The 23,686-nt window shown below is 43.8% G+C and overlaps 1 protein-coding gene across 5 annotated transcripts in view; it reads left to right on the top strand.

Moving 5' to 3' along the window:
- MAP3K20 (mitogen-activated protein kinase kinase kinase 20) overlaps window positions 1-23,686 on the top strand; it is a 177,923-nt gene that overhangs the window by 139,853 nt on the left and 14,384 nt on the right. For all 5 annotated transcript variants that reach the window (XM_055307968.1, XM_055307965.1, XM_055307963.1 and 2 more), the window contains exons 12-16: window positions 2,187-2,231; window positions 4,053-4,083; window positions 4,184-4,323; window positions 9,140-9,202; window positions 10,193-10,285. In XM_055307968.1, coding sequence (XP_055163943.1) covers window positions 2,187-2,231; window positions 4,053-4,083; window positions 4,184-4,323; window positions 9,140-9,202; window positions 10,193-10,285 — 372 coding nt within the window. The remainder of the gene's footprint in view (window positions 1-2,186; window positions 2,232-4,052; window positions 4,084-4,183; window positions 4,324-9,139; window positions 9,203-10,192; window positions 10,286-23,686) is intronic.

Below are 23,686 nucleotides of genomic sequence, written 5' to 3'. Positions count from 1 at the left end.
CACTGATCTCTGCAAGCCTGATGCAAGAATCCTGCTGGAGTGATTATCCGAGTGAATCTGTGCCTTTCCCTTGGTGTCATCTTGATGAGCACCCTCGGAGGGCTACAGAACTCTTCCCTCCTCCTTTTGACCCTAAAACCAAATATGTCGGTTTTGATTAGTTGTTTAGTTTACAACTTTTATACAAGAAATACTTATTTATCCATTATGTTTAGCACAACATTTGGGAATTGTATACAAATCAAAACACCATACATCCCCCACTCTCTATAGAGGCTTAGCCTTGATGCAGGGAAATATTTCTGTAACTCAGTCTGCCGCTCTTTGAACTCTTCAAAAAAAAGTTCCTTATTTCACATTTGTTTGCGTGATGGGAAAAGGGAATGGCATGCTTCTGCAGCTGTGTTCGGCTGCCCTGTGAAGACAAAAACTTGTCGTGTGTTTCCTTTGATCAAATTCAGTTTTAGATTTTCTTCAAGTCATTTTCCTTTCTGCATTACTGAAGCAGGTGAGTGCATGTGGCGAGTCCTACGTGTATCAAGTATTTCAGAGGAGGAGAGGGGCGATCCTGCGGGAACCAGGGCACATGGGGATGCAGGGTATATATAGTACAGTAGTGATTCATACCTTTGCAACTTAGCAATAATATTCACACTCTACTCATTCAAACATATTGTAACTTGTGGGGTTTTTTAATCTGCTTGGCTCCCTAGAGATGTTAACCATTGCCAGAGAATTTGAGCATTTTAAGCAAAGATGTTAAGCATTTCCCCTTTATTCTTGGACATGCACACACTGCATCCAGTAAGGCAAACATGCCCTCCCTCTTCCTCTCCCTCACACCACTGCCAGTGTTTGGCCTACTTGCTTTTCCTCATCTGGAATTACCTCTCTGTTCCTTGCCCTACAGTACCCAACTCCAGCCACCACGCCTTCTGTTCCCCATCTTAGTCTATGAAACCCGCCCCTTTCCCTGGAATGCCTCACAGATATTGAATTCTATACCAGAGAATTGAGCATTTTAGTAAATGTACCTTGCAGTTGTATTCATCCAACAACACGGTTCAACAAAAGTTAACCCAGGGTTATAGGCCAGGCATTCTCTGCCAGGCACTGAGTAAACCAACGTGAAGGTAGCCTTGAGCTCTTGCATCTAAAATCCACATCTATTTCAACCCCAGTACTTTTCCTACTGGGGTTTTGAGCATGTGAGTTCAAAATACTTGCAGATTAGAAGGATTAACCCTCCCACCCTCTGATTTTTAGAGTAATAGTAAAAGCAACCAAATTCAACTTTTTTTCAACTCATGCACAAAAAAAATGTTACTTATAACAAAGGTTGAAAGACACTTGGCCATGATTCTCTTATGAGTAATCCAACCATTCTAGCAAGATAAGTTAGTTAAAGCTAATGGCTATGGCAAACTAATTCAAGACACAGGATACATCAATGTTTTTCAGATTATATACGCATTTATCATTTAGCCTATGGCCATGGGCATATATTGAAGCGAGTAGCCCTTTGGCTTTGAAAATGACGCAGGCCAAAGTTCTTTTGCAAAGTCACCTTTCCTGTCTCCACCTGATAGGGAGGTTAGTTGAGTTTCCATTAGAAGAAACTCTACAATCTGAGTTTCTTGTGACGGAGTCCAGTTTCACTTGTCCTTCATCATCCGTGGGTCCTAATATTTGGTTAATGCAAGTGAGTCATTTGGCTGAACACTGAGAAGCATGTAAGTCATCTGATTACCAAAGGGTTGCTTTGGGATTTTCATTCATAATCATATGATTCTCCTGTTGACGGAGAATTCCAAGGGAGGCTCTGGTATCTGGCAAAACGTCAGAAACTTCTTGACTGCCAAGCCCTGTTGCGGGAGGTAAGACTCCTCTCGGTGGGCCACATGCCAAGAGAGGACGATCTCAAGACCTACAGGCCTGCTGCAACAGCTCGCCAAGTGCAGTGAATTGTTAAAGAGAAGCGGGTGCCCCGTGCTTCTGTGGGCACAGTGCTTGGAGCACTGAGAAATTCCCCATAAGGTCAGGAAAGGTGCTTTCCATTCAACATAACCTGTAGGAGGAACCGAGCCAGAGCAGCGGCCGAGAGCTAATGGGAAGACAAGGGATAAACCAAAAAGGCAATGACGATCTTGCTTTTGTGTTTCACCGCATTCGTATTTCCCATGCAGCTGCTGCCCTCCTTTGAGATTGGCTCATGGACTGAAGACGACGTGGTAAGCCTGCTTCTGCTAACGCCTCACTTGGCCCCGGGCAGGTGGTTCAGACATTTGTCCACAAGTTAAAAACGCAGCCAGAGGGGTCTGGGCCTTAGGAAAGTCGAACTAGGAAAAGTTGACAAATGCCTTGTTTTTCTATTTTTAATGCAGTAATGATTTTAAATAAGGCCTCAAGAGCAAAGCAAGTATCTCTTCAAATCTTACAAGAGGATTCCACCTCCCTATTTGCTCTGAAAGGTATTCCAGAATACTATCATGAATACCAATGACAACGTTAAAGGAGTGATCCAGGATACCAAATGTACATACATGAAAAAAAAATTGATCTTAAATTTTCCTAAAATACCAGGGATGGACTTGAACCACAGCGGAGAAAGATCTGGTAAAGGCAGTGCTAGCTGAGAATCTGCTGAACAAGGTTTCCTTCCTACCTTAGGACTGTTTGGAAGTGACAGGTTCATCCTTATCCGGGCCTTCCCAAGGGGGAATGGCTACGGGCTCCCTGACATTCTCTGCAGCTGGAGCCAGAGGGGTGGGGACAGATTCCTTAAGCCCAAAGGAAGTACTACTATACCTTACACTTGGGTAGAGACCCTAAGGAGCAATCCTTCTTAGTCTGTTGTATCTCTCTCTGTCTTTAGTGAAAGGTCCAGAGAATTCCTGATCAGAGACCTTGGGGGCTTATGCCTTTCCATGTCCATCTTATACGCTCAAGGTTTCATTGAATGAAAGCCAGCTGTCATGCCAGCTTTAGCAAGCCCCCAACCCAGGGAACAGACCAGATGCCCAGTATACAAACTCACTACTTGAAACTCTTGGGAGGGTCTGTGTACCCACCTCAACTTGGTTTCTGGACACGGGCATTATCCCTCTCCGCCTACTGTCTTCTGGTGAAGACTGCTTTCAACGTTAGCTAGCTTCTTTGGCTTCTATAGGGTGAGAACTACCCTACAGAACTTGGTACCTCTTGCCTCCACTTCTTCCCATCCATTGGGCCTCCTTGACTATAAGGTTCCCACCATCCTGCTTCACAAGGAAAAAGAACTTAGGATCTCCTTTGTTTACGGGCCTGGATAGAATCCCTTTATCCCCTGCTGCAAAGTTGGCTCATCCTATTTGTGAGGAAATGTTTTAAAAAGTCCTGAGCTCTAACAGTTATTTTTAGTCTTTGAGGTTGAGTGGTTTTTTTAAGCCATGTAAGTAAATCTCAGGGTCAAGGGCTCCCCAGAGAATTCCTGGGACTGGGTCTGGCCCCCCCTTCTATCTGTGTGAGAGGCTACCAGTAAACACGTGCCAAGTGAAATTCAAGGACCGAGGGTCACTGGGTCCAACTTCACTCTATACAGGAAACTCCGTGCTTTAACGTGTCTCGGGCCACATAGCTACTTCCTGACCAGGCCTAGAACACAGGGCACATTCTCTACCCTCTCCTCTGTCCACCGCTGTGTGGTCCCTGTTCCTCATACGATTCCCGGGTATATCAGTGAGCCTCAGCAACCTCGGGGACAACCAGCATGTAAAGAAAAATCATAAGTAAGAGCCTTCTTGAAGGACTTTGAAAAATCTCACAAATGAGGAGGAAAACCAACATTCCCTAAAGTGTCCCAAGACTTCCTCAGGGAGGGATATCTCCAACTGGAAAGCTTGAAGTTTTAAAACAATAAAGAGAATGTCTTTCATTTCACCTTTGTGGTTGAGTCAAAAAGTTAAAGTGCAAAATTACAGACATATTCATCTATTGAAAATGTGTTTTACTGTGAAGTCTGGCCACTGAGCAGCTGTGAATCTTCAAAACCATGTATGTCCTCTCTTTCACAGTATTTTTGGGTTCAGCAGCTCGTCAGAAAAGGCAAGTAGTGGAATCACTTACCTTCTCAATTCATGCAGTTAACTTTGCTCTGGACACGATTTCGTCTAATTTTGTTCTGCCTTCCCATCCCTTCCTTCAGGGGACTCTTCAACCGAGATGAGCATATACGCGAGCTTGTTTAAGGAAAACAACATTACGGGAAAGCGACTGCTTCTTTTGGAGGAAGAAGACTTTAAAGACATGGGCATTGTCTCCAAGGGGCACATCATTCACCTGAAGGTACCTCACAGAGGGAGGACGTGTGGTCCGCAATCTCCCCTGAGCCCCTGCTCTATAGCAGAGCTGGTGTTAGAGCCTGAGGACACACACACAAATTCCAGTACTGAAGCACTTTCATACCAGCAGACCTTTAGCTGCCATCCCCTTGGGACCATGACTCCCTCCTCATAGTCCAACAGCAAAAGGGTTAATAGCTGGCACAGCAGAAGTCACCTCGCTACACCTGAATACCACTCTATGCCCCCAGGAAGTCTCCAAACTAGTGGAGAAGACAGGTGTTAATCATGCAATGAGGGTAAAATGACAGCTTGTAGGAAATGCCACAAAGGAGAAGGGAGGTTGGGGTGAGAAAAGTCTTCTGCAAAGAAGTTAAGAAGGAGAGCTGAAGGACCAGCAGGCATGAGTCAGGTGAAGGGGGCACAGGGGAAGAGATGCTGGGGGGGTGGGTAAGGCACTGCCAGCGACAAGGCTGTGGTGTGGGAGAAAGCTTAGTGCACAGAGGACCTGGAAACATAGCTGTGTGGTGCCCGCAGGACTGCCATCCACCAGGAGGAAAGGAGGCGACTTCATTTAAGGCCAGAGGGGCTAGGTATCCACCGGGAATCCCTGCGGATGCTGCACCTGTCCACAGGCTGAGCAAAAGCAGAGCCATGAGAGCATCTCACATCATGAGGACATGAGTTTGGTTCGCAGTGTCTGTAATTCTGACCTGGAACTGACACCACCACATGGGGGTTTAATCCTTCGTTTTCTCAGAAAAACCTAACACGTGCCCCTCAAACCGAAGTCTTGAACAGTTGCAAAGCTAAACCTGTTTTTGTTGCTGTTTTTCTTTCTTTCTTTTTTTTTCCCGTAGTTTAGCAACCAGATCTGTTTGTTTTGTCTTGTTCTTTAGTTATTCAAGGCAAATAATTGCTGGCATCTGTGTGGACATTGTTATTAGGCAGAGAGAGATCTTAGGATAAAATCAGTTTGTCCCCCAAACCTCCTCCACCCCAGTGTGGGTAGATGGAGGACTGGGCATGGGTTAGAAAGAAATCAAAGAAGGAAACGTTGGAAAAGCAGCTTCTTAGCCAAATCCACATCTTTAGTCAGAGCCACTGATGTGGACTTTCTAAAGAAATCCCCTCTGAGGTCCAAAGAGAACCCATCTACTCTCTGTTTCCTGAGCCCATGCAAGGAATATCCTTACAGCCCCATCAGCACCTGCTGGATGATTAGCCTTATCCTCACCATATATTTTCTCTCTTAGGATACAGGTAGGAAACCTCATGCATAAACATACTTCTCAAAGGCTGGCAAGTAATTTAATCTTGAGCTCTAGGTGTGGGCACATCCATCCTGAAAAGCTCTGAGAGGGGCCGTGATAGGAAAAATTATGTTCTCCAGCGCAGGGAAGTTTCAGGGTTCCAGCGGAGCAGCATGATAAATCTTGTCCTATTTGGCAGATGACAAATAAGATGCTCCCACGTCCCCTTCCCCTCTGCTGTCCTTCAATAAGGACCCAACATTCCTTAAGGAGCTGTTGGGAAGAAAGGGGGGGGGTGGCAAGCTTTAATCACAAAACCGTAGTGACTTAGATATCCCAAGTTGGCCTGGACAAAGTGCCGCCTCTGTGCTGGTTGGTATCATTAGGGCAAGGAATGTCCACACTTCTTATTGTTCAACAAAATCAGTGTATGCCCACTAACTGCAAGACTGGGCCTGTGCGCATACAGAGAAGAACCCTGCCCTTGAGGCGTGTACGTCCCAGAGAAGAGAGAAAACATGTCCATACAGCTTCTCATCAGAGTCTTGGCAGTTGGGAGGAAAGGGGCTATTCACTGCCTCTGCTTAGGAGGGGCCGTGGGTGGGGGGGGGATCGAGAGGGAAAGCTTTATGGAGTGGGGTGCCCCTGGAGCTGAATCTTGGAAAAGTGCAGAATATGGAATGTAGACAGGAGCAGGAGAGGCAAGAGCATGAATCCAGACAGAATAGGGAGCGAAGAGAGAAGGAAACAGAAGAGAGTGTGAAGGAACAGAACAAGGTGGTTCAATGCAAGGAGCAACAGGTAGCTCTGTCTGAAGGAAGCCGAAGTGGGGCGTAGGCCTCATGCCCTCAAAAAGTGGAGGGGAGACGAGACCAGACCCTGGGCAGCTCAGGGCTTCGGGCCAGGGGTCTGGAGTTTGGCCAGCTGTGGAGGGTGTTGGAAGTTTTGAGACTTGACATGTTTAAGACCTTGCTTCTGGAAGTTGTGAAACGGATTAGAAAGGAGAGGCTGGGTTTTTAAAGACCAGTTCGGAGATTATGATACAAAGTGATAAGGCCCAGCCATAGTGTCCTGAAAATGTGAAGAGAGAAAGGAAGGATTCCACAGATCAGGGACCTGTTTGCAGGATCAAGAAGGAAAGCATAGTGAACACACGCCCCGACACAGAATAACCTCCAAACCATCTTGCGATGTGAAGGAAGCCAGACACAAAAGGTCAAACGTTGTATGACTGCATTTACATGAAATATCCAGGAAATAGGTAAATCCACAGAGATAGAAAACAGATGGGTGGTTGCCAGGGACTGGGTGGAGGAGGGAATGGACAGTGATTACTATTGGGCACAGGGTCCCTGAATGTTTTCCAACGAGACCGAGGTGGTAGTTGCCCAGCACTGTGAAGATGCTAAATGGTGTTCTTTTAACACACTATTTTTTTTTAAGATTTTATTTATTCACTTATGAGAGACCCAGAGAAAGAGAGAGAGAGGCAGAGACACAGGCAGAGGGAGAAGCAGGCTCCCTGCAGGGAGCCCGACGTGGGACTCGATCCTGGGTCTCCAGGATCAGGCCCTGGGCCGAAGGCAGACGCTTAACTGCTGAGCCACCCAGGCGTCCCTCAAAACACTTTAGAATGGCTAATTTCATGGTAGCGAATTTCACCTCAATAAATACATAAAAAGAAGGAAAGTGCAGCGTGTACATGCCTGACCACGAACGGTCTTCCAGCTGGGAAGCTTTCTCCGTTTGATGGACAGAGTGCCTTCAAGGATGGATGTGGCAAGGAGAGGTTGTGGCAGCCTGGGCAGGACGAAAGGAGGAATGCCCACCCAGGAAGTAGGAAAAGGGGGAGAAAATGGTGTCACAGAAGCCGAAGGTCGAAAAGCTTTATAAAAACAGAGTCTAATGCCACGGAGAAGCCAAGAAACACATGCATAGAGGAAAAAGCCCTCATTGGAAGCTACTAGTTGGGATGGGGTCAGTGCAAGGGCCTCTGCTCAAGAAGCAGTGTCTGCCCTTAGCTCCAAAAGAAAGAGCAGGCCAGTACCTGGTGGGGGGGGGGGGTGGATACCCAAGACTCCCCTGAAACTAATGGATGAGAATGCATATGCGCATGAAGACATCCCCAAAGAGGGGAGTCTCCAAAGTCAGGGATCTGGATGGTCCACCTAACTGTCTAAGGCATGGCTATGTTACTGGCCACTCCTGGGGGGCTCAGCTAACATGCGCCATTCCGTTAAACTCAGGTGGGTCATAGGTATTTCCAACCAATAAGCTCATAGGACAGAGAAAGATTGAGGGAAGGGGATGATGGAAGCCTGCTCTGCGAGACCCTGTACACACCCATGGGGCTATGAGGATAAGTGACGCTTTGTGCTGGGCTTCTGGGGCTGGGGCACCAGGTGCATACCTCCAGACTGGGTGGCCCGGGTGGCTCCGTGGTTTGGCACCTGCCTTGGGCCTAGGGCCTGCTCCAGGAGACCAGGGATCGAGTCCCACGTCGGGCTCCCTGCATGGAGCCTGCTTCTCCCTCTGCCTGTGTCTCTGCCCCTCTCTCTTTCTCTCTCTCTGTCTCTCATGAATAAATAAATAACATCTTAAAAAAAAAAAGAATACCTCCAGACTAAAGGAGCCCTCCTGGTACCTGTCAAATGTGTCATACACACACCGATGGTGAGAATGTGCCCCCCATTCTCTGCTCTCTCACCAGGAAAGCACAGTCATTTCCGTGTGCTTTCTCAAGAGACTCTCAGCCCATTTCGGGAGGTCATGAAAGTGAACAGTCCTTCTGTCTACCCCTTTTGCCACCCGGCTGTCCCTTTCAGCCTGTCTCAGCATCCTCTTCCCTGCACCCGGAAGCCTGCATGTGGAGGGGCCGCGTGGAAGGAATAGAGCTGAATATCCCTAAGTGTTCATTACATTGTCAAGTGTCAACAGCTTTCATTTCACTTTGAAAAATGCATCTAATTTTTCTCACGTTGGCACTTTTTTACTCTCTACGTGAGATGTTCAGTTCACAGAAAAGCTGGATTATACCTGATGAGTATTAAAAAAAAAAATCATGATTTAAATCGTTCTCCTTTCCTCTCCGGGTTCTTTGTGCTTCACTGGGCGAGGGAGTGTTGGACACATACCCGGAGAAGAGCCCTTACAATGCAGGGAAACCCTTTAGCGAGGTCCCAGCCTTGAGGAAAGTCCCTCGTGATATATTCATGTTCCTTGTTTTTTTCCCCAGTTGCTGAGGCCGACAACTGCACCCTGTACCCTAGAACATTAACTTGTCACTAGGACACTCAGCCAGGGTTTGAAGAATGGCTCTATTTATTGTGTGGTCTGAGATTTAACATCTTTAAAATATCTTCCTGTTCCAGTAAATAATTACAAACTACCTATAATATTTTGAACAATCAGTTTCATTCTCCATAGATGCTAGATAGTAACATCCCCAAGATATTTTATGGGCTACATAAATAAAGAATGCCTTTATATGTGCACAATAATTTTAATCTCTCATGGCACTATCGGATCATTAATAAAATCATGTGTTGGCTTTTTTTTTCTTTACAGTCAGCCATTGAGAAATTAACCCATGATTACCTAAACTTGTTTCACTTCCCACCACTAATTAAGGTAAGTAAGGTGGTTTTTTTTTTTTTTGTCTTACCGAGAATGTGCTATTTTATTGATGTACGCACCTGCCACATCCACACCTAAATTTGCCAATGTCGGGAACTGTTGTTTGAAGTGACATTTAATCATTATCTGTCTCACAAAAGGCCCTTTGAGTGAAGCTTCGGATGTACATAAATTGAACATGCTTCATTCCTGCAAGTTGAAATATTAACAATATATATGTGATAAGAACAACACATGTTACCTTAGTGGCTAGGGGGTGTAGGTACGAACATTGTAGCTTAGTACGGTGGCCTCCCACCTGTCTCTGGAGACCTTTGTCCCGCACATAAGTCATTAAAGGGATTCCCACGCTAGGGTTCTGGATTATCTATCACTAGCATGGCGAGGGGCAGTGGGAGGCATACTGTGTGAATAATATGTTAGTATATTTGACAGATTTTTTGAATATAGTCTAAAGGTATATATGGCATATTGTTATGAGTAGATATTTGCAATTAATGCACAGAACTCTTCTTGTTCACTAACTTTAGTTTTCCATCTTAAGCTCCTGAAGTTTGGTTTTCTTCCTCTGCTTGGCCCTTCCTCCTCGTCTGCTCTAGCAAGCACAGAGCTGCTTTCCGGGAATAGCTCATAAATATGTGTTAGGAAACTCTCAGAGTGCAGTTTCAGTGCATCTCCAGGTGCTCAGTGCATTTCTAGGGTAAAACTGCACCATGCAAGATGCACCGTGGAACACGTAAGATGGTGACATTCAGTTAGTACCACGTGAGGTCAAGCACGCAGAGATGTTCTCAAAGGCCTACGATATCATTTCTCTTGCTTTGAGTAGTTGTGATTTGGAGCTTAATCCAAAATAACCAAAAGTGAATCAGAGGGTAAGAATGGAAACACTAGTGCTGAGAAATCATGTCTCTTATAGGAGAAGTAAAAGTAAAAACACAACATACCATTGAGGATAAATGGAGCTTGGTTTTTCTGTTCTAGGACTCAGTAGATGAACCTAAAGAAAATGAGGAAAAAATAGTGAACCTTGAACTTGTTTTTGGTTTTCACTTGAAACCAGGAACCGGCCCACACGTAAGTCGCATTTTAAATCCTTTGGAGAAATTTCAAGCTCATTTACCCTTTTTTTTCCCTCTCTCAGAACTCCAGGATTTCACATACACTTCCCTCCTGCCCCTGGCCAGCCAGCGAAAACTCAATTCTGAGTAAATTTATGGGCTTTATAAAATAGAATTCGGTTGAAAGGTTTCCGGCTCCCTATGTAATCCAGTCTTTGAATCTTACTCCTGAAGAGTCCTGTGTGAGGCCACCCAAACCATCAAGGAAACTCCCAGCAAAGCACGGGGGGCGGGGGAGCACCAGCATGCTGTTCATGCTGCTGGGCTTCGAGTATCCCATCTTCCTGCTCCTGTTTCACAATGCTGAGAGTAAAATGACACTGAGAGTAGACATGTAGGCAATATGGAAAGCCTGATTATCAGCTCTAAACAGGACAGCAGGTGGCCAGCCCGGGTGGCTCAGTGATTAGCACTGCCTTCAGCTCAGTACCTGATCCTGGGGACCCGGGATCGAGTCCCACGTTGGGCTCCCTGCATGGAGCCTGCTTCTCCCTCTGCCTGTGTGTCTGCCTCTCTCTCTGTGTGTCTCTCATGAATAGATAAATAAAATCTTTAAAAATAAAATAAACAGGACAGCAGGGCATTTGACTGACACTCATTCCATCAGGCTTTCACTTTATGTTAATTTTAGAATATGGCAAAATTATTTGACCTAGGTGGCATATGAACTAGAATCACAATAAGTTTATGTTACTTTGGACCACCGTAAATAGGTAGTCATAATGATAACTTCTATTAATTTTTAAAAGATTATTTATTTCAGAGAGAGAGAAAGAGAGAGCATGAACAGGGGGTTGGGTAGAGGGAGTAGCAGATTCCCCGCTGAGCAGGGAGCCGCACATGGAGCTTGATCCCAGGACCCTGGGGTCATGACCTGAGGTGAAGGCAGATGTCTAACTGACTGAGCCACCCAGGCGCCCAATAACTTCTGTTAAGTGACCACTTATTGCATTCCAGGCATACAGTTTTGAGGTGTAGATGCTACTTCCCCCTATGTAACAAATGAGGGAGCTGAGGCTCTGTAGGGTAAATGCCTTACCCAAGGATTACCAGGCCAGCAAGTAGCGGAATAAGGATTTGAACGCAGGCCTCTCTGACCCCAGAACCAAGCTCTAACCTTCTGTACCACTTGTACCCTTCCCCTGAGGCAGACAAGAGATCTTGTGAGTGCAACCCCTTACAACCCCCAGCCGGTAGCTTTTGTAGGGCTAGTGTAGGCTCAGCGGGCCCACTGGCCTGTCATGGATCACACCACACTTACCCCAGGCCATTCCTGGAACCAGGGTTTGGGAGTGACTGGAAATTGTTATGAGGGGTTGAGTTTCACCCAGGGTTTCAAAAGATAGGCTTTCTAGACACCGACAGAGCATCCTGCGTGCACCTGCAGGTACACTGGTGCTTTTGCTGAGTGGTATCTTTACCTGCCTTGTTTTGCCAAAGAAGCTGGTTGACTGAAAACTCTGACTCCACGTTTCTTGTATATGAACACTTTCCTTTCTTTCTGAGAGCGGGTCACTGTCTACTCATTCCTGTCGTTAGAAGCAGCTACAGAAAGCGGGGCAGGAGAGTAAGATCCTCTCCCTCCAACAATCCGGCGCCCTTCTAACCCTGAGATTCTGTAGCTGTGGGCACTCCCAAGTCCATCTGATGGTAAACACGTTATATATTTTAATTTGCTTCTTTGATATCCTCAACTCCGTGGCACTTAGTACTCTTTGTTTAAACCATTTTATGACTTGTAGGTAGTAAAAGAAGAGGGAAGGATTTTCTTGAGAGGGACTTATTAAAAGCAGTCTCAACCAAGAAAATAATTTTCCGTTAACAAAGAAATGACTTGTTAACATGGAAAACTAAAAAATACATCTTTTTGTAAAAATCTGGGTAGTATAAGTGATATTTGAGACCGAATACAGTGGTCTGTTTTGGGCCACAATTGTGTAAATTTCTTGAGCCGTAAGTTTTCACAAGACCTACAGTCATTGCAATTTTTGACAGTCTGCTGATCCTTGGTCATGCCTACAGGGGAATAATTTCAACCATGCATTCAGCAGCACATCATCCCATGGAAGCACAGTGGATGTGCATTGAAAGCAGATGCAGAAAGGGGTCAGAGAGGATCATAAGGTCTTTTTGGTAGAAGTGATGCTTCAGCTAAAATTTTAAAACCATTAGAAATTATTCTGAAGGGAGAAGACATCAAAGGCAAAAGGAACAGTATGTGCAAAGCCTCAGAAGCATGGAGCCACAAACGAACACACAGGGAACCTTTCTTATGGGATCTCACAACTCACCTCAAACAGCACTGCCTCTGGAACTTAGCATGAAGCGAGTGGACTAGTGTGGTGAGAGTTAAGGCCAGAGCAGTGGCTGGCAATCAGTAAAAGAGCTATCTTAGGTGCTAAAGAGTTTGAAGAGTTTTAAGCAGGGAGTAGATAGGGTCAGATTTATTTTTAAAAGGTCTCTAGGCAGCCCGGGTGGCTCAGGGGTTTAGCGCCGCCTTCAGCCCAGGGCCTGATCCTGAAGACCCGGGATCGAGTCCCACGTCGGGCTCCCTGCATAGAGCCTGCTTCTCCCTCTGCCTGTGTCTCTGCCTCTCTCTCTCTCTCTCTCTCCCTCTCTGTGTCTCTCATAAATAAATAAATTAAAATTTTTTAAATAAATAAATAAATATCTCTCAGATGCACAGGAGAGGATGAACTGGAAAGGACCAGGCTAAAGCGAGAAAGATTGGGAGCAGGCAATGCAGACAAGTAGGGTAAAGGGGACAAGGAGGGGAGGCTATAGCAGTGCCATGGAAGTGCCACATTTCCAAGGACTCGGAGATGGAGCTGATCAGATTGGGTCACCAGCTGAAAATGGGGTGGGTGAGGCAGAGGAGCCAAGACAGAGGTTTCTAGTGTGGGCAGCTGGATAGATGATGTTACGATATAACAGATCAAGAGTGCAGTGTACAAAGTGGATATAATGCCATGGTGCTAACAGTATGAAGAAGGGACTGGAATGGATAAGGTTAACCGGGAAAACCTTTTTTTGGAAGGGTTGAGTTTTGAAACGATGCTTGAAGAGGTTCATGATCATTTGCAGATAACTTCCTGAACATAGTATTTAAAGCTTATGCTTAGAGAATACTTCTCTCTAAAGATTCAGGTTATTTCATAAATGTCATCTCATTTATCCCCCTGGCATTTCTGTGAGATGCATAAGGTAGAGTATTGTCATCACTGGTCAGGAGACAGAGCAAGAGGAAGTGTGTGAGCAGCCTTGGGCAAGGGGAGGACAGAGCTCGGACTGGAAATTACATCTTTATCATTACCTTCTTCTTAAACATGTGCTAGATCTCATACCTGACCCAAGATATTTAAGCCGTCCATAAATTTTCATAAAATAATCCTAGAATAAATTACCGTCCAGTTCTAAACTACCCCATTATGCCAGCCTGTACCCCGGCATTACGAAACATTTTCCAAAAAAACGTGCTCTGAATTGCAATCCCAATGCTCCTCATGAAAATCTTGTTACCTTGACCTTTAAAGGTAAAACCCAAGAAAAAAAGACATCCTCAAAATCCCAACTAACTGAGTTCTCATAAACCCATCTTCAAAGAAAAGGTGAAGCCTCTCCGTGACTAGAACATGTTATAAGAGGACATCGGCGCTTTGCAAGTTCTCTCCAAACCTGGGTTTGCATAGCAGGGAGATCTGCTTGACCATTCCGCCTTTTCTTTTACAAAGAAAATGAAAGACAGGTTCTAATTACAGCCACTGGGAATAACAGACGACAGGGACTGTATCATGAAAATAGCAGCTACGTTTCCCCATTGCATCTGAGAAGGCCCACCAGCTCCACGACCACTGAAAATTGGTATGTTGGTTCAGTAACTGGCCTACTAAGAGGAAAGAAAGAAAATATGATCTTATACACAAATAAACCAATGCACGTAGAGGAAAAGGCCTTTTGTTGTAAGACCTGTCACGTCAGCCTTTTATTCTAAGAATTCAGATACCATTCTATGTTTTAGCCTCATTTTACAACCAGATGCATTCTGACACAAAAGGGAGGTTGCTTTGCTTAACTGAGGAAAGCCATTCACGTCCGAGGACCTACATGCTGGCTTGAGTGGCCAGGTGCCGCGTGTGGCCCTGCTGTGGTCCGTCTCTACTGCCACATCCCCCGGAGGGGCAGGACTGCAGCCAGCTGAAGCCCCATACATACCTTAAGAATTCTTGCACAGATGGAAGAATTTTTTTTCCTTTGTGAGACAAACTGGCAGGGCAAATACGATTGGGCCAGAGGTTTCACTGACCACTTAAATAAACAATAAATGAGAATGGGTTTTACTCACGTAGTTGACGTACTTCTAAAAAGTAAGTTACTAATTTAAATAATGCTACGTGAAGAGGCAACCCTGAAGTTGTGACAATGGAACTGTTCGAAATTGGGTCTTCCTCAGCTCAAAATTCTCCCGTGCTCAGGCCCGAGATGCTTATGATAATTATTATTATTTCATACCTCTGCCAGACACTGTGATAAATACTTCACCTTTTTCTCATGTAACTGTTACAATCACCATCACAGGGAGCGTTGTCCCTCTCTCGTGTCCAAGAGGAACTGAGGAAGAGAGAGGTAAAATTCCTTACCCAGAGGCACCACCTAGTTAGGGGCAGATCCAATCCAATGACTCAACCACTGTGTCTTACTCTCCTTTCTGGAAAGTATCATCATCCCCTCAAAATAGGCATATTGGTTAAAAAAAAAAAAAAAAGATAATTTGGTGTGTGTGGGGGGGGTCATCTAATACTAAACTACCACTTTCTATTTTGTGTGGGGAATGCCTTGTGTTTTGTAATCCAAGGCCTTCAACCTGGCACAAAAGGAGAAAGGCTTCCAGAATCTCAGATAGCTCCACACACCGCCACCCTAGGGTGGCAACCACCCTTTTTCACAGACATACTCAGTTCCATAGACTTTATTATTATATCTTGTATAAACTTGCCAGTCGAGAATACTGATCCTCCAATTGCCAAGGAATAAGCTCTCCAGTCACCTGGCAGTTTTCTCACCAAGAAACTTTCTGAGACTGTGTCATAAAAATTCAAAAGTGGGATTATGAAGAAACTATCTGAGGCACTGTGCCTTCCATGTGTGTACGGGACGGTCACAGACTCTCCCCCACCCCCCAAGTCCTTATTCCCTCCTCCCTCCAATGAGGCACAGAAAACCTGTGGGTCTGAGTTGATACCCACGACAGTCAGGGGAGAAGCCTGGGAACCAACACACCCTGGCTACACAGACCCCAAGACAGAGACAGGCTTTGGACTGCGGTACTTCCTACCAGAGGATGGTCACTTCTGATTTTCTTTTGAGTGGAATTCTGAAGGAGCAAGTGAATGGGGAAGAGAAACTAAGAGGAGCACTTTGAAGGTGTGGAAGCAGAATGACGGCCCCTATCAGAGCAGAAGGAGTTTTCCGTCCACCCTGTCCCCTTGGCCCCTTCCACACAGGTCACAGGCAGCACTTGGCCCCCTTCTCCTACACCTCACCAGAAGCGATGCAGCCAGTAAGTAGTTCATTCTCAGGTTGTTTCATCTAGAGGTTAGAAGCACTTTTTTTTTCCTTTCCTTTTCTTTTTTCTTTTCTTTTCTTTTTTTTTTTACAAATACTTCCCACCTACTATTGTGCTTTTAGGTCTTTATTAGTGGATCACTTATAAAATGTTGCATTTAATAAACTTAATTGAATCTCCAGGCCCTTTCTCAGAGTACTATAAATATCAAAAACTGTCAAATAGGGCCTTTTTTCCCACTCTTGTGTAATTTTTATAAATGGATAGATAAACATGAATAAAATAACAGGGCATAAAGAAAAGGATTTTGTAAGGAAGTAAAAAGCCAACACTTTTTGTAAATTTTGGAATACACACGGAGCTTTACTTTGATATATCTTGCATTTATTAAAAATGCAGTGTAAGGTAGTTTATTCCCCATGATCAACTATTTTTCAGAGGAAAAACCTATGTACAACATGTACACATACTTGTTGGTGTGCCTGAGTATATGAGCTTGCAGTGGCAAGGTTTTATAAGAAATATAACTTCTTACTGACTGTGAAGGAAAAAATGCAGCTCAGAATATGACTGCATGACTTGCTGCACATTTCTAATCACAATGGGGCTATACTTTCTCAAACAGGTCAAGCAGTTGCCTACAGAGCAAGAGCAGAACTGCTCAGCACATACTTCCTGATAGATTGATGGCCACATGTAGGAATGGCACACCAGAAAATGTCTAATGATGGAAGAAAACAGCCCTGAACTCGTAGTGTCTGCAGACCTCCATAGCACAGATATTTTCACCACAGGCAATTTCAAGTTACCAATCGGATGTCACTGATCTTAAAGCTGAGGAGAGGTGTGAGCAACCAGCTCATGAGGGGAGCTCCAACACACCACTGGATCACTCATGGTCTTCTTAATCAAGACCCTGAATTTCTTTTAAAACAGTGAACAGCAAAGAAGTGTACATGATAAAGCATAGGTCTGACCACAAGGCAAACACATTATTGTTGGTTTCCAGTTATAAAATATGTGTCATTAGCTCAGAGAGCTCCAGTTGCCTAGTGAATCCATAGTTGGCTCAGATTTCCTTGGGTTGCTATTGATTGGCTCATACAAATACACTGACCATATTGTATGAATCAAAGATTAGGATTTGAGTTTGTAAAGAGTTAAGAATATACTTATGGAGACAGAGAAACAAAATTTAAATTTGTGATTGTCTTTTTAAAATGTTCCAACAGTCATAGTTGTTGGCTCCATGATGACAGGCGCAATTGATCATAATAGAGGACATTTTGCTTTTAGAAGCAGATTTTCCAAAGCCATTGAGGATCACTGCAGAGAGAAGACCTTGATAAGTCACAATAAGTTGTGTTTTCTGACCCAAAAATTAGGTCTTGAAAATAACCAACTATAGTCGGGACTGATTATTTGAAATGAAATTAAAAGCACCGCATCGGAAAAGCAAAGATGTCGGACAACCATATCAATCCTGGACATCAGGATTTGGACTGAAAACAGCTCATCTTGTAAACAATGCCTACTAACTAGGCCAGTGTTTGGGGCTTTTTTTCCCCAAAAGTCATAATTTTTTGCATCACCTCTGAAATCATGGGAAGGGAGGAGAATTTAATAGTCAGAAGAACTGTTTTTATATTTGGAGTGTCCTGGGTAAAAGTCAATTTGCAGCCCTTTTACCAGCATTTAAAAAAGCTTAAGCACTAATTAGGTAAGCTAGAACACCGTCTATATTGGTTAAGAAAACTGGTCTTGAGAATAGATTCTTAATTATTCAAAAATCAATAGCAAGACTTACTTCCCCCACCCCACCAAGATGAATACCTAGTACCTTCCAATTTTAAATGGCGTTAAAAAAAAAAACAAAAACAAACTAAACCCTAAAACTAAAAAGCCCTTTCCAAACATGTCAGCTAACATCTGAACCATTTCAGGTAGTCAAGTGTGTAATGCATCATATGAAAGTATGTCTCACTCGATTTCTCTCATTTTATTTTAACATCATCCCTAAAGTCCCTTTTTCCTACGTAACTCCAATAGCAACCCCCCAAAAGGCAATATAACAACCTTATCTCTACTGGTGTCTAGTTGGCACCAATCTGCCCTGGCCTTAGACACAAGCCATTGTTAAGGGTATAACGCATTTACATATTTTGCAATAAAACATCAGTTATTTGCATTACTGTGTCAAGTTTTATTTGATTCTTTCACCTAAAAATGACTCATTTTCCTTTCTTGTATTTTAAAAACCAACTACTCTAAGCTTGTTTGAGAATAATCAAAAATTGCCCATTTAGCTAGAAGTCATTTTCTTTTCAAAAGGCAAATGTTATTTAATCTTTCAGCTGTTCATTGTGCCATCATAAATACTTTCTTTTCAGCACAGTTGTGGGGACTGAAATGAGCCCGCTAATTGCCTCCCATTCCGACTGACATGTGGTGGTTTAGTGGAAAGAGAACACAGCGGGGAGAAGGAAATAGAAGGCTGAGAAAATGAGAGCTAATTATTTTCACTGCCTCATGTCAGGCTCTGTGTCAGCCTTGTTTTTACAAACTGGAAGGTTGAGCACTAAATAAAACAAACCGGCGTCATGTTTTTATATACTGGCAGTGTCATGGAAGCAGCTGCACATCTCAAAGACAATATAATGCCTGCGTTCGCATGGACACCATCTGACAGACACTGTGAGCCACAGCTAATGAGGACATCACAGTGGTGCCAAGTGAAAGGTGCTGAATTATGTATGATTCTTCATCAGTACAGCAATAGTCCTGTACATCATTATGAGACATTGTTTTGCTGAAGAGATTAAAACATTCTTAGTTCCAGACCCTGCAACCTATACGCGCTGAAAGAGGTTATTAATGGAATTTTTAGGGAGAGCTTCTTGTGGGTTTCTTTTTGGTTGAAAAACAAATCTCGTGGGACAAAGCCGTGATGGGTCATGACACCGTATAGATAAAGAAGAGAAGCAAATTAACCGTACTTGCATTATCTTCTTTTTAAAGCCAGCATAATAAAATAGAGAGTAGCGGGGTTATCCATAATGATAAATAACCCAGGTGCTATCTCGGGATGTTCCACTCTCCTGCCTTTAAAACAGCAGGTTTCAGCAGCTGAGCTACATAATAGCAACGCCTGTAAAGGAGCCTTCGGAAGCCTAAATCATCAACATCTTACTACTTTTAGTACCAGCATGACCAACATTTCTACCGCATTTTTATTTCATCTTATGTTACTTCTTATATTTTCCAACAGTCACCTGCTAGGAGACAGTTTTCCCTTTTTCCCCCCTCTTGAATCTTAAAAAGTTTATTCCGACCTCTGTTTCATACTTGAAAATATTTCCTCTGTACAGGCCTTTCTGAGGTGGAGGGGCCTCTTTGCTAGAATCTTGAGCAATCCCTGGTGATTTCGCTTTTTCTCTCCATCCATGGGAGGGGGTGGGAGGAGATGGAGATAGGATTTTGAAACTCAAATGTCTTTACCATTAGACCAGGCATGCCCAGGACCTAAATGTACTAAACTTGCTGCTAATCTCTGCATTTTTCTGAGTCTCCGTCTACTCGTCTGTAAAATAGAGAGAGGGCTATCGACAACAGGGTCAGGATGGAAGGATTAAGTAACACGGACAATTCTCAAAAACATCATGCCAAGTGAAGAAGCCAAACAAATGCAAATGCATACTGTAAAGTCCCAGTTTTGTCAGGTTCTAGAGCAGGAAAAATAACCTATGGTGATAGAAACAGGAAGAGTGGCCACTTCCACTTGTGCGGGGAGGATCCACTGGGAAGGGACATGAGGAAACTTTCTAGTGGGGATATTTAGTTTGTTTGAGTGGTTACACTGGTACATACATTTGTCAAAATTCATTGAACGTGCACTTAAAAATCTGTGCATCTTATTGCTTGCAAAGTATACACCTCAATAAAAAACACATCAAAAAAATTTTTTGCCTGTAATCTTCAGGTAGAAGTAAGCTGTGGGAGCCTAACAGCCTAATGTGGGATATGTTTCCCTCTGAAATGTCCTGAATAATCTTGGCCCTAGATTCTTTATATTTGCAATAAAACTGGTAGGAAAAGAGAGAGAGCAAGACAGAGTGTGAGCAATCGATTGATTGTTGTCTCTGAACTGCCCAGAACTTGAAACAATATTTAAGTTCATGCTATCTTCAATCCCTTTTACTATTTGTAAAATTTACCTCTATATGGATCATTTCTTTGTACTCCCTCCCTTCCTTTTTTTTTTTTAGTGGGAGGGAGAAGGGGTGTCTATGTTTGGCATCACTTGTACTAGCTTGGAACTCCAAAGAATTTTAAACAGCTTGGAAAGAATGTAATAGTGATTTCTCACAAAGAGATACTTAATCTAGCATTAACTGAGTGTTGTTTAGGATTTTATCTTCACAGTGTTAAGAGTTTCTGTTTTACTTGGCCAGTAATCTTAATTCAGAAAATTTTTTAACATAATTGGCAATGCAGAAGCGGTGCAAATGGAATGCTTTCTCCTCCTCCATTAACCACACACTTGCTTCTAAAATTATCCAGGTATTTCAGCAGCTGCCCAGATAAATAGTACATATCCTGGGCACCCGACAGAACTGTCATTCTTTTCATCAGTTGCAAATGCAAAAACTCCCCTCTTCCCAACAAAATTCCATTCATGTCTTGTAGATCTGCATTGAGAGGCAGATGATCCAGTGAGTGGAAAGGTATGGATAATCATTTGTTGCTATCGAAAGCAAAGAACATCCCAGGGCCCAGCATCACTCCTGTGCTAGTGTCTTTTTCCTACTGCTTAGTAGTAGCATTCCCTTGAAATGTTCATCAAGATACAAATTTGAATACTGAGAATGTCCTCTTGGGTGGGTATCTAGCTATGAAAAAAAAATCCACAGTACTCAGACCTGTCCTCATGATTGGCTTGTGCAACCAGATGGAAGTGGAAGCAGAAGTCATGCCTAGCCACGCAGCCTGAGCCAGGATTGGAGGGAAATGTGTGTGACTCCAAATACTGGCCAGATAAACCAAGAAAAGAAGCATACAGACGGTGGAATGGCACCATCTGCACTTTTAACAAGGACCTTTGTCAATAAGGGAGGGAAAATAGGCTATGTTGGACTCATCAGAGATTCCGTATTTCAGTCCCTGCCATGGAGACTTACAAAGGAATTCACCACAACAGTCTGGACTGTTGTCTGTTGACACTAGAAGATGGGACTCCTCTGTACTGTAATTCTTACTCTTGTGAACCCGTACCAAGGAAAAGTTCAGGATTCAGAGAAGACTGAGGGTTTGGAAACCTGCTCATTACAGCAGCAAGAGACCACCTAGGATCAATTCTGAACTCCACGTCTTGCTGTCTGTGTCATCCTGCTCAAATTACCTCATCTCTCTATGCTTCGGTTTCCTTGGCAAGACAGGGCACTCCGGCTGTCAATCACATCTCATAGCCACTGTCCTCCAGACATCCAGTGGTTCCCACTGGTGGGGCTCCATTAGGATCTGCTGAAACGAGAAAGAGCAGAACTGGTGTGATATAATCCATCTCTGTAAGAACATACAAGTTTCTTCCTTCTATTTATCTCTTAAGACCAGTCCTTATGTTGCCACTGGCCACACCTTCTTCCTTTTTGCAACACTGATAATTCCCTGGCACCAGACTTACTCAGTACCCTCTGGATCCCTAAACTCCTGCCCAAGAGAGATGCTCTGATCCAGCCTTTCTTCTCTGGCCAGACCCCTTTTCTAAACACGCTGGACCATCCTGCCTATGAAAGCTCACTCAACTTCTGGCCCATTTCCAACCTTAGATTGCTGCTAGACGGTGGGCCTGCTAGTCTGATATTCATTGGAGCTGTGTTGGTAACTAATATTAGTAACAGTAATTATAATTGCTCATTTGGCTCTGGCACTGTGCTGAGTACTTTATTTATATTATTTCATCCTCACACAACAACCCACTTGTGAATTAAAAACATTGAGATTTAAACAGGTTGTATATTGGCTAAGGTTGGGAAGAAGAGAAAGGACAAAACTGGGATTCAAACTCAGGGAGTTGGACTTCCAACTGTCCTCTTTCACCTCACTCCATGCTATCCCCCCCGACTCCTCCAGTAATGGCTTAATGCATACCTCTTTTCTGTATATCTCTTTTCCGTATTATTTCTATCTTAATAGTCATCAACACTTTAAACCAAATGAGAAAGTAATGGAGCCATTTCAGACTGCCAGGGGTGAAATAGTTTGGAAAGGGAGTCCATGGAGGGCCCCCACGGGCTCTCAGATACAGAGTTGTCTGCTTTTGACTTCTGCCTTTCAGGACTGAGAGCTGTTCACGAGACGTCCAAAGTGACTCTTGAATGTTTCCGATTCAGAAATCAATACCCACGTTTCTGTCACTCACATCAAGCCAAAATCAATACGCCACCCTGGCAAAAGTGAATTTTTTTTAAATCGAGCCCACATTCCCACGACCCAGTCCCAACTGCTACTAAGAAATGGAAAGGGTAGCAATTTTGCATGTAAGATTCTATAGTAGGCCCCTAAATATGTGGACTTGTTGCTTTTAGTGATGTGCTTGATGATTTAATTCACCTTACTGTTACGAAAAGGTTTTCAATGATCGACTGGTCAAGAACTCATTACATGGCATCCCGTCTCAGTTGGGTCCTGTGGAACTCAATACCTTGTTTAATTCCGGGTAGTTTTGAGCAATGCTCATTGACAACTTAATGACTCAATGTGTAGCAAAAATGCCAGGAATACCTGAGGGCAATAAGAAATTGAGCAGAATTTAAAGAACTCCATGACTTTATTTGTGGGTTCCTTTTCTTAACTAGGCAACCAGGAAATCATAGATGCTCTGAAAAACACCTAGCAATGATGGCAGATTAAGTTAATAATTTAGGTGAACGCTGCATATTCTTTTCCTTTCCCACACAGCTTCGTAATTTAATGAAATGGATAAGGCCCCCCTTGTCTTATAATGCCTTTGAGTATCATTTTATTGCTTCTGTGCTATCTTTTATGGTTTAGGTAAAAGCCTTTCTTTCAGATAAGAAATTTGACAAGGAAAAGCTCTGTAACCCTATTACAGGGATCCTTGTTTTGCCAAGTTGGACTCTGGGGAACAGGGAAGCAGTTCCTACAGGGAAAGACCTGTTGCCATTAGCTTTTTTGGTTGTATTAGCAAAATCTTCTCTGGTCCTTCTCTCCACTTGCCTGTTGTGGATAGCTGGCCTCGTTGTGGAGCTCTGAAAACCATCCAGCGAGGACATCAGCCCTTCCCTAAGGGTGGCCCCTTCAACTTTGGAGCTAGACAGCCTTGCACTATTGTAATCCCACCTCCACCACTTACTGGCCAGGAAAGCCTAGGAAAGTTCCTTATTTATCCAACCCTTATGTTTCTCACCTAACAGGGAAAATAAACCTAACTTGCAGGGTTTACTGTGGACATCAAACAAAACAGCACAATGTAAGTAACCCAGCAGCATGCCTGGAGCAGATTAAGCACTCCACAAATGTGAGTTCCCACCAGCCAGCCCCTTCTCCACAGAGATCTGCTCTGAGCATGTGCACAGGAGGGTCTGATCTCAGGCGTGAGGTCAAGGAAAGTTCTGGTGCTGTGAGGTAATGGAGCAGAGAGAACCAGGCATTTACATACAACCTGAGGTCTTTCACCTGTGATTTGACTAAGTTAATTCCAAAAACCAGACAGGCAAAAGATAGAAATAAATTCCTCTTCTCTAAGGCTTTTCATTCTAGCCACTGCTTGAGGAG

Source organism: Nyctereutes procyonoides, unplaced genomic scaffold (genome assembly GCF_905146905.1).
Source record: "Nyctereutes procyonoides isolate TBG_1078 unplaced genomic scaffold, NYPRO_anot_genome, whole genome shotgun sequence".
Classification (NCBI taxonomy): Eukaryota; Metazoa; Chordata; class Mammalia; order Carnivora; family Canidae; genus Nyctereutes; species Nyctereutes procyonoides.
Note: the sequence above shows the minus strand (reverse complement) of the source record. Positions and strands in the feature narration are given on the sequence as shown.